The 11,445-nt window shown below is 47.4% G+C and overlaps 1 protein-coding gene and 1 long non-coding RNA gene across 3 annotated transcripts in view; both read right to left on the bottom strand.

The window, feature by feature from the left end:
* Positions 1 to 2,531: 2,531 nt before the first annotated feature.
* The window catches only part of CNNM2 (cyclin and CBS domain divalent metal cation transport mediator 2), a 112,800-nt gene continuing 103,886 nt past the window's right edge, over positions 2,532 to 11,445 (bottom strand). The window contains exons 6-8 of one of the 2 annotated variants that reach the window (XM_035329881.1): positions 10,554 to 10,619; positions 6,601 to 6,785; positions 2,532 to 4,566 (exon numbers count right to left, since the gene is read on the bottom strand). In XM_035329881.1, coding sequence (XP_035185772.1) covers positions 4,357 to 4,566; positions 6,601 to 6,785; positions 10,554 to 10,619 — 461 coding nt within the window. In that variant the 3' untranslated portion in view covers positions 2,532 to 4,356. The remainder of the gene's footprint in view (positions 4,567 to 6,600; positions 6,786 to 10,553; positions 10,620 to 11,445) is intronic. The other variant, XM_035329882.1, reaches the window with a different exon arrangement.
* On the bottom strand, positions 4,575 to 6,589 carry LOC118169001. The gene is made up of 3 exons (XR_004751882.1): positions 5,655 to 6,589; positions 5,268 to 5,343; positions 4,575 to 5,138 (listed from the first exon to the last, which is right to left on the bottom strand). It is a non-coding gene; the product is annotated as an uncharacterized LOC118169001 (long non-coding RNA).

Raw genomic sequence — 11,445 nt, 5'->3', positions numbered from 1 at the left:
CCAGCCCTCGGCTGGGCTCCGCAGAGATCACAGGAAGCACCCCCGCTGCCCGAGCAGCCCCTCGCACGCAGCTACCTCTTTGGTTTTCTTCCCTCTGAGCTGAACTGAGCCAGAGCCCGACACCAGCAGTGCCAGAAGGGCATCCCGGCCTGAGCTGGGCCCTGAAGGCTGAGGAGCAGCGAGGGGCGATGTCCGCAGGTCATCACAGGCAGCTCGCCCCGCTCCCCCCGGGCTGCCTCCAGGTCTGGGGTGAGCGCACAGGGCCGTGTCCTGAGACCCCTACTCTTGCCAGCTCCACCTGCACAAAAAGGCACTTAAAGAAAAGAAGAAAAAAGTACAGTAATAACCCTGCGGTGAGGAAAAGGGGGAATAAATCTAGAAGGAAGGAGGAACGGATCATGGAGCAGCTGACCCCTCTCCAAACGAGCCCAGGACCTGCAAGCCTCGCCCCAGCCACGTCCCCAGGCACGGACAGTTCCCAGCTCCTGCTGCCCCGTGCAGGTCTCGGTGTCAGGGGGGGCCTGGAGCAGGACGTGTGTGTGTGTCGGGGGGCAAAAACAGCACAAAAGGAGCACGCCTACAGCTGGGAGTGAGAGAGGAAAGCACGGGGAAGACCCACACCGTGGATCACAGCACATCCTGCCCTGCCCTGCGTCCTGCCATCACCCCGCTGGCACACCCCGTCCCGAGCTCCTGTGCTGGTCTTTGAGGAAGGAGACAAAGGGGCCGGACAGCGAGCACTCTGGAGGCTCAGGGGTCTGCAGAGGGGATGAGGCTGGTTTGCTGAGCCCACCCGAGCCCCTCTCCACTCAAAGCTAGCGTGCTTCGTATGATCTCCACGTCACCAGAGCCAGTCTCATTTGGAGAAAGATTCTCATTGGAAAGCAAGAACATTCCTTCGCTCCTTACAAAGATTTGGCAATACACAGAATTAAAAAAAATAATAAATCATAGTTACAACAGATTCAGGTTCATTTCATTTAAAGGAAATTCAACCAACAGGAGTGTAAAAGTTATAATTCACAGTTGTGCATTTAAGATATTAGTGTTTAAAACGTCACTTCAAAGAACTCTTGTGCAAAATTGTATTGACAGTAGAAACCATGGCTAGGTGCCCTCCCCAGGCCATCGGGCCGCCCGCCGCCCCTCTGCCCGCGCTGGGAGGCGGAGGGACCCGGTGAACACGGCAGGCAGCAGGAGTGGACACAGGAAGATGCAGTATCCTTTCTACGAGTCAAAGCCTTGCCAAGGTCTGAGGTCAAGTCCAACAGCTCCCAAAGCCACCAGCTGGTGCCCCGTGCCACGGATCTGAGCCCACCTGAAGGCAGGGGGGCCACCGGCAAGCCAGGGGAAGCAGCCCCGTGCTGGCAGGATGCCCCCTGCACAGGCACGGCCTCAGAGCCCGGGGCACTTCCACCGCCGTGGGGCCAGCCCAGCCTCTGCCTCTGCAAACACCGTCCAGAGCCTCAGCAGCCATCCTGAGCTGGGCGCGGGACTCCTCTGTTTGTGTTGGCTCCCAGCACGAGGGCAGGGAGCCCCTTGCATTTGTTAAACAGTAAAACTGCAAATACCCTGAGAACAGGGAGACGGGATGTTTTCCCCTCCGCGGAGAGGACCATGCCTTGCTCTTCAAGCTAATTAGTAGTAGCAGCTCCTAACCCCTCCAGGTCAGGTACATATTTTCCATCTGAAACACATCTATAATCAACTATTTTTCTGGAAATTGTTTCGCTTTCCATTACTGGATCTGTACAAATGATGAAAAACAGTCATGCAAAAAATGGCCTGGAAATTTTGGAACAGTGCAGCATGGGCAGAAGCAGGAGGTATTTGCTTTGCGATCACATGGCTTTGGTTGGAAAATTTGGCTTTTTTTTATTATTTAATGGAAACAGACACTAAAACAAATCCATAACCTGCCATAAGAAGCAAAGTCAGATCTAGTGAGCAGCCTCATCCCCAGGGGGTAGCTGCCTCGACTCGAGCCTTCCCTCCTGCAGCAGGTTTGACAACACAGATACTGCATCTCACGTTCACCACCGTGTCAGACACTTCCGACAAACTTTTACATTCATCAACGCTAGATAAACAGCGTTCAAACGAGGACAAGCGCTACGACATCTCTCCGCTTTGCTCTGTGAAAAGGTGCAATACCGGCGGCTCGCTGGGAAGGAGCCGGGCTGCAGCCGGCTGGGGCTGAGCCGTGAGCTCTGGGTGCAGGCAGGGGCATGGCAGAGAGCGACTGGAGTCTAAGGAGATGCTTTTAGACGGGAAAAGTTAATAAAATTTAACGTAGGAGTTGAGTCTGGGGGCCCTGTTTGGTCCTCTCTCGGCGCACAGGTTGGGTACCATGCCATTTCTGTGCCCCCTTGTGGGGATGTCACCCCCACGGGCTGCTGCCCTGCCAAGGGAGACAGCACCGCTTTCCTCTGCTCGCCCTCCCGGCCTGTGGACCCACGGGGAGGGCAGCAAAATGCGGGCTGCTCAAAGCCGAGAGGGAGAAGAGGAGAGTTGCAGCCTCCCAAACCATCCCCAGAGCTGCCGGCCCCGATCTCCCACAGGAGCTCCTGCAGCGAATATTGCACCTTTCCAGCCAGCACACAGCGAGCCAGACTGCGGGCACCGAGGGTGGGGAAGTACTGGGGTGCCTTCCCTAACCGGAGCGGGGCAGGCACGCAGGCACGGGGCTCTGGCAGTTGCTTTTGGGGCTGGGGGCTTCTCTGGGGGTCGGCTGAGGTTACCTGGGTGTACAGAAGGGAAGGGAAATGCTGCGTAACCCACGATGCCCGATTTATCACCCTCTCCTTGTATCGCATTCTGTTTGAGACGGCACTGGAAGGGGAGAGGGTGGGGAGGGGGGGCAGTTTTGTTGTTTTCATTTGAGGACTTAAAATCCATTCATGGGAGCGGGGAAGGTGTGATGCACAACTGCCACGGGGTGCCTCTCACTTCCACCCCATCCGCACGCAGGTTTTTGGGGCGGAGGAGCTGGTGTCTGCTGCCCGGGGTGGGAGGCTCTCTGCTCTGCTCCCACAGCAGTCCCTACACTGGCTGTTAAGAGGGGCAAGAGAGAAGGAAATGCACTGAAACCGCTCAAAGGAAGGAATGTGGCTGGGAAGAGCCTGGAAACAAACCTCTCCGAATCCCTGAAGTGCAATACACTCGCGTCTGGAAAGTTTTGTCAGTTCTTGGAGAGGGCAGGATGGCCCCAGCTCCTCGGCAGAGCCCATCCTTGCGCTGGCAGAGGTTTGCCGTCACCTGGAGGATGTACTTTGGGCATAACTGTAGCAGCATCTTTTGTGTTAATACTAGAGATCTCACAGGGGGGATAGGGGCCGTTCGGTGTTATTTAACAAAGACTGCACACCTGCTCTGGCCAGGGTAATGGTGCACAGACCACTACAGCATGCAAGTGCTTAAAAGCTCGTTGTTTTCAGGTGCACACAGGACTTCACAATGGAACTCCAAGGAAAAATCACCCACTTAGGTCGGCATGGAAAATCACACCTGGCTTTCATTTCACCAGACTGCAGTTTTGCTAATTAACTCCTGCCCCCCAGAATCATCTTCAACATCCACAAAGGTTTTGGAGGTTACAAAACTGCAAGTGTAACAATGCTTTTGTCCATTTTACAAAGAAACCTTCCCAAATTTGAGAGATCATTAAATACCAAAATAACCACTCCTCCTTCCCTGAAACTTAACTGGGAGAATGTAATAATACTCATCCCGTGACCCTCCAGGTGGCTGAAACCAGAGTTTCCTTGAAGCTTGCTCATTCTTAGGACACAAATACATACAAGTACCAGTTACTAACTTCTTCAACAGGGCAACAAAAAGGACCAGAGAGGGGTGAAAAGAGGCCTAAGGACTTTGGAGCCAATTCACAAAATCACAACAGAGCCTATCTGAGGCTGGGGAGGGACAGAAACAATTTAAAACTCTGCAAAATACTTTTTAAAAACATGATCTCTCTTGAAAAAATAACCGGAGCAGCTTTTAAACTTCTCCATATGTGTCTGAGGAGGAAAAACCCAACAAGGATCAAAAATACAGATAAAAAATAAACATGATTCTGCTTTGCAGGAAGTATTTTCATTGTTCTCAAGGGTGGCTCACCATTCCCAAAGTACACTTGGGGCTTTAGTCTCTCTGTCTTGCTCTTTGCTCCTTTCTTCCCGTTTCTTCCTCTTCTGCTCCCAGAACGGACGCACAAGTCTTTGGTCTCAGAACACTGGATGCAGCACAGTGTCGCAAGCACATACTAACGGTGTTCACACTCGGGGAGGAGGCAGGAAGGAGCGAGGGCTGGTCCTGCTGAGGAGATGGGATGGGTGGGTTGTGGGAAGTCAGCTCCTAGATGGCTCCTTCACTGTGCATACTGTGGTTGGGCTTGTTGTGAGTCACACAGTTCTGTTCGTTCAGCAGGTTTGCTGTCTCGTCCGGCAAACCGTCGTGCAGCTCCGTAAGAGTCAGTTCGATTTTAGTGTTTTCACTGTCCGAGGACTGAGGTGTTTTGTCCATCCGGGATGCCATCAGGGCATTTTGGTACTGCTGTCTTGAGATCTGCTCCAAGCACGGAAGGAAGGAACGAAAAGAGCCAGTCACATTTTGTGTCTCCGCTGGACATAAGAGGGAAATGAGGTACCTTTCACACTTCAACCCCTGTTTACCTGGCATCAACTCCACTGCTTTAAAACATCCCTGTGCAGAGATTTATTCCTGTGCAGAGATTTTTTTAAATCAGACCTCCATTTCCTTCTAACCATGCACATTTTTAGGGCCCAAACCAGAGTTCAGTGAAGTCTTTTTCCCAGCTTCAGTGAGCTCTGGGAGAGGCTCTTGGAGTCCTCATGGAGGCAGAGGACAAAAGCATTACTGCCCTTGTCTAGGGCAGCAAACGCAGCAGGAGCTAGCTCCTTATTCTGATACATAAGGGCATTTGATTCTAGAAAAGATTGGGGTCTCCACAGAGTCGAGACCGAATTAGCAACCCATAGTCTTCCTCTTCCTGCACTTGGACAGTCATGGCAGGAGCTGGCCTAGAGCACAGAGCATTTTGATGCTGCCCATGGGGCACCAGGTGTGAGGAGGTCATAGTCCTGTACTGCTGAATATAGTGGTACAGGGGAGAATTCCTCCTGCAGCCATGAACTATCAGCCCCGAAACTCCTCCGACTCAGGCAGCAGGACACACATGCACTGGCAGCCCCTCGTGCTACAACAGCAGTGGATTATCTCAGCAGATGGAAGAAGTTGAGCATGACTTTTAGAAAATCAAGTTTTGGTAGCAACAGGGCAGAGGGACTGGAAATAGAGAGACTCAGATGGATCAAATCACTACTCTGAAAGCGAAATCCAAAAATGCTCGAGCAGGTCACAGCCCTGGCTAACAAGGAATTACTTGAGAAATGCCTGTGTGGCACAATGAAAACATGGCTGGTGAGTACTCTGTCCTACATACAAAGCAGGGTGATACAAAAGGAGAGGTACAAGTCTGACTACAGAGACACCAGGCAGTTTAGCATTCAACCCAGTGAGAGTTGGAAGGACTCTGTATAAGCCAGCATAAAATGAGCAGCTGCTCTGTGTGGCAGATTGGCTGTGCAAATCTGTAGCAAGAATCACTTGCCCAGTAATAACAACTCAGTAACCTGAACCACTGCATTTCAAGTTTTGAATGAAAGACTGTACTCTCCTTTTAAAATCTGGCTACCTGCAGGTGTGGAACAATTGATTTAGCATTCTAGTGTTTCTATTCTATTCCACGATTTCAATATTGAATTAACTTTGACAGGAGTTGAGTTCATGAATCATTTGAGTTGCACACAAAGAAAATGTGAGTGTGCACTTAATTTAAGAAAAGCATCAAGGTCAATTTCTGGCCATGGGACGTCAGCTTCCCTCGACTCCCAGCTGGGCTGGAACTGCTGCCAGCATTTGCTGTTCCTCAGCTCAGCTACATTTCCTTATCCCACAGGACTTGCGCACATTTCAGTGTGGGATGCACCATGCTGGGGGACAGAGCTGTAGTCGTGCAACCACTCACTGGTAGTATGAGACAAGAGCCTAACATGAAGTTAAGATAAAGATAAATGTCCAAGACACTTGGAAATGTCTGAGCAGAAGAAGGGTGACAAGTTATAAAGTAAGATCAAGAACCGCAAACTAAAACCAAAATCAAAAGTGAATAAAAACTGCAATGAACATAAAATGTCTCGTCCTTTAGAAAAGGATGCTGTCAGCTGCTGTAAGATCTCCATTTCACATAGCTCCAAAAGCTTCACAAGCTACGTCTTTCAGCACTAAAAGCAGAGAGGGTATTTTCTATTATCTCTCCTCAAGGGACCTGAAATCCAGAAACTTGTGTGACCGATCTACTTACAGGCCTAAATAAGAGGAACACTGAAGACAAATTATCAGACAGCAGATACTGAGAAAAAGTACTTTAAAGTGATTTTCTACTGGCTGTTTTCATAAACCTATTTACTCATAGTGCTACAGAGCAATCTACAGCCTCCTTTCCCCAGGCTCTCCATCCCATCAGCCCAGCCCAGCCCCCCAGATTTCTTCCTGGGGCTTTATCAGTTTTTTTCCTACCTTGACAAACTGAATGTCTGTGAGTGCTTTCACTGAGTAGTCCGGAACATACACTTGGAGGAAAGACGCATTCAGCTGGTTGTTGCTGCTCCCTAACGTCGGTGTCACTGCATCGATGCGATCACTTCTGTTTAAAGAGTCTGAGTGATTCAAGCCACAGGGCCGAGGTGGAGACTTGTTTTCGGCTGAGAAATGGGCAAGAGCAAAAGACATCTTAAATCAAGTAGAACACATTTGAAGCCACCAGTTTCAAAGGGACATAACAAATGGCAAAGTAACACAGAACATCTGCAAATACTTAACCTACTCATACGTAGACATGCAGCTAAACAACAAAATGACCCTGAAAAAGAGCATATTTTGAATCCAGAGCTGGTAGCCAACATCGCGAGTAGGATTTAAACAAACCTGGTTTGGTTTGTGCTACCCTGGATGTGCCCTATGCACACTTGGTCACAGTGCTCCTGCCGATGAGTGGTGACCATCAGAGAAAGGCAACTTCCCAAGGCTCCCTTACAGGAGCTCTGGATAGTCAGACCATGCTTAACAGATTTTTTTCTTAATGGTTTATAGTTGTAAATCCATACCGAACGTTTCATCCATAGTCAGTCCCAGCTAACCCTTAGCCCCTTTTACTACGCCTGGTACCTGCAAATACCACCGTGCTTCCTGGGTTAGAACAGACATTTTTAAAAGTATCAGAGCAATAAGAGTCTTCAGTGGACCGGAGGACAGTCCACGTGATGATTGCTTCAGCAATGTTCCCTCTTGTACCCCCCGATGCTTGAAGGGAGAAGGACTCCATGAAGGGGAGCAAGCTCTCCATGGTGCACACCAGCCAGCAAAACAGGGAAAACAGCCCATGCTACAGAGAAAAATCTGCCTCCAGGAGAGATATAGACAGGAAAGGAGTAAACTAGAGATATTACTTTCCATCAGTGGCCTTTAAGCACTGTAGGGTTTCACTTGAAAATCTTGCAGCTATCCCTTAAGAATGTGATGGGTCACAGTTCCCCCCATGTAAACGTGCTTTCAGCAAGCCATAGGCATTTTGCATCCCTCGTTTCCACCCACACAGTGACTCAGATGACAAGAGGACATGCAGAAATGCATCCTAAAAGAGATCCCAAGCATGTCTGCAGATGGGCTTCTCCCTGGGTGCACATACAAAGATCAAAGAACTCTGTGGGGCTGGTGAATTTTTGGATCTTACTGCAGTTACATTTCATCCATCCAGACCAAACCGTAACTTCATGTCATCTGTGCTACTCCCCACATGATCTCCGTTCTCAGCTGAGGCATCATTTTCACATAACCTTAAGATACAAAGCCTCTTTGAGCAAATAAACAACATCCTTGTAAGGTTTCCATATTTTATGATTTTTTAAAATATCTTAAATTGACTAAAAAAAAAAAGCTCACTAAAATTCAACCCTACCATTGCCACTTAATCACTGTGAACATAATCTCTCTTGCCAAAATGACGCAGCCTGTTCCACATCTCTACATCTAGTCTTCCCTAAACCTAATGCTTTAGATGTTTCTAGATACATGACTGTGGATTACCAGCCCTGTTTTTTTATTTCCCACTTGCAATGCCACTGACGTCTTCTGTCCTACTATTTTAGAAAAGGGAATGGAAAAATACAGGTTCTGAGAGCTTGGCAAATTTTCTGCCACTTCTGCACTACGAGGAATTAGTGCAGGTCCCTATGGTAACACCAAGCAGAGGCTTAGAGGGAAGCACTCGGAGCCCTGCAAGGTTTTCCTTAGTAGCCTCTCGCCACCTTGAAAGCCACAGCGGGCTGCAGGAACTGCTGCCAGGAGCCAAACCTCTGTCTGCACGCAGGGCTTGGTGCTCTAAGCCTTTCCGGAGAACAAGAGTGAAGACTGAATGAATTTGTCCTGTCTTTCCCACCTGCACACACAAAATATGGCCGTGTGTGACAGGAACAGCATCACTGCTGTTTGGGATAAAGGTTTCCGTCTGGAACAGCTTTACATGGGCCTGACTCCGATTTGCCCTCTGTTTTCAACAGGTGTCTCACGGCACGTTACTAATAAAAAGCTAAGGACAGCGAGCTACATGACAAAGCATAATAAAATAAATGGACAGAAGGACAGAACAAAGAAGTATGACTGCTAAAAATAAGAGGGAAAGGACATTGCTTCTGGACCCACATACAAGTCGGTGGGGAGAAGTTACTGAAGAAGGGAGGACACAAAGGGCAGTTGACAGACGGAGCAGCAGGCGGGCCCGTGTTGGCAGAACAGCGCCCGGCCAGTCCACAGCCCAGACAGATCTGGACAGATCCTTTCTACCCAGGTTTTTCTCACCTTTATATACTGGGGATTAAGAGCACAAACCACAAGACAAATAGCAAGGCAACCATATTACCAATTTAGGATTTAATAAGAGGATCCTTTTTAGAAGGACCCAGCAGAAGGCCTGGGTTTCATCAGAACTGGCACGACATTGTCAGAGTGAGCAGGCTCACCGTATCAGTTCCTTTCGAAGGAGATTCTTCCCATTTTTATTTTCCATTACTGATTTTTTTTTTTGATTGGGACAAAAAGCTAGGAAAATATGTTTGGCATTTATATTGGAAACAACTTGCATGTGCAAGGTATACACTTATTTGGAAATAGAAAAAAAAAGGAAAAAAAAAAAAAAGGAAAAAAAAAGAAGACCTGGCAAAACAACAGAACCAAGCTAAAAAAGATAATCAAAGCCACCAAGCTTAAAAGAAAGCCATCAGGTACTTTAATTAAAGAAAGATTATGTTTCTCCCCCTTCTTTTAAGTTTAGCAGCAGGAAACTTTAAAAGGGCAGGAAAAAATCCCCTGCAGGGCAACAACCTGTAGTTTGTTTGGAAAGTGCATGAGACTAATTTAAGGACTGATGGTGAGATACATTTTCAAAACTGAAAAAAAGAAGACAGAAAAAATACAGGAAGCAGATGGCGAAAGTTTATGAATTGCATGATATGTACTGACGTTTAGATGTTTCACTTAAATATGCATATCATTATCTTGTTTGCTTTTAGGTCCAGGGAAAGACACATTTCATCTGAAAAAGAAAACTTCAAAGAGAAGAAACATGTTCAGGGTGGCCCAGATTATTTTAGGATTCTGCCGTTCCTACGCACTCTCCTGGTGAGTCTCCATCTTTCTCAACTGCTCCGTGCATGCAGCATCTGCAAAGCTCGGTTCTTGACCTTTCCCAATTTCCAACTTTTCAGCCACATCTCAGAGCTCATTTTGGCCCAATTTGCTCTCTCCTTGGTCTCCACTCTCCAAAGGGATTTTGATGTCAATCAACTTGGTCATTCAGCAAGGAAAGCTCTTAACCAAAATGGGAACCAAAAAATCCCACAGGAGTTCCCTCAGCCTTCCTGCACATTCCATTGCAAATCCATCTACTCAGTAAATCTCTGTGCCGATTCACAGCATTAACCTCATTGAAAGAAAATGTAAAGCTTCTGAGCACTCGAAATGGCCAGACTGTATTCAAACCATAGAGCTAGCCCATACGAGAATATCAGAATTCTTTCATTAAAGGAGTTCTCCTTTTAAGGCAGTTTAGCAGCACACATTCTCCTCTGCCAAATGCGTTTTCTTCAGGAAATTTTTCAGTTCTTAAATCTCAGCCTGGGAGAGGATACCGTTAAAAATCTCCCTTCTACCAGTTGACATATAAGAAACAAGAACAAGTGCACATTACCAAATACATTTTTCTTAAACGTGTTTTTAGCTCTTCCCATCTGGATGACTCCTTCACGTTGCTACCGGTTATCACAAATGAAAGTTCAGGATACCTACCTGCGAGGCATAATTCTGTGCTGGACTTCTCCCTAACGAGCAAAGGGGTCAGATAAATACAGACTGCAGCTGACTTTTTATGGCATCAGGGCAGTCACAAGAATGGTGAAAATAGAAGCATGCGGATTTACCTGGAGAACCTGCTGCTAACAACTCTGTTCTGCTGACAACAAAGGTACGAGACAGGGACAAGGGAACTAGAAGAGGGAGAGAAAAAGGATGAGATCACGACCAGAAAAGCGGCAGCTATCCACACTCGACAGGGGAGGGAGCCAGTTCACACACTGAAGTACTAAAACCAAAAGTGCAATCAACTGTGGAAAAGTAAAGGGTTAAAATAAACAACAACAACAACAAAACAAAAAAGACAATCAGTTTTAGGAATGAACCAAAGAACAAGCCTGTGGAATTACAGTGAACAATTTTCACTTGATAGTTTGAATGGTTGTCCGGCACAGAATGGTCCAACAAGGTACACTCATTTTTAAAATAGTTCAAAAGGAGTGGTGGTGCCCACTCCAGCCTGGAAGGCAAAGAGTTAAAACAAGCCAGAAAGCTTTCATGGGTGCAGTTCCTTATTGGAATACAACAAAAATAGAAATAAAACCAAAGGACACTCCAAGTTTTTGGTAACAAGTCAAGCAAGTTTGTGATTCTCCAAGCTCATCCCTACCAGAATGGGTCAAGTACTGCTCGTCATCACTGTAATCCCTCCCCAGCTGTAGTTAATGAAAGCTTCACTGATTTGTTGTTCGATTTTTTGAAAACATGCCTTAATTGCCTGTCATTGGCTTTATATTCCAGGTGGGGAAAACAGGCACATGATGGGGAAGAACAATTTTCCCTTGTTCTGTAAGGGTTTGTACTCTAAATGAGCTTTCGTGTCTACTTAGAGCAACAAGAACTACTTTTATTTTTATGAGCTCATCCTTAGAGAAGTCTCTTGATGCTTCAACACATCACAAAGCAAATTCTCTAAAATCTGGGGAAAAAGCCAGCAAAAGGACGGGTTTGCTCCTGGTA

This window comes from Oxyura jamaicensis, chromosome 6 (genome assembly GCF_011077185.1).
Source record: "Oxyura jamaicensis isolate SHBP4307 breed ruddy duck chromosome 6, BPBGC_Ojam_1.0, whole genome shotgun sequence".
NCBI lineage: Eukaryota > Metazoa > Chordata > Aves > Anseriformes > Anatidae > Oxyura > Oxyura jamaicensis.
This window is presented reverse-complemented; position numbering and strand designations above follow the sequence as displayed.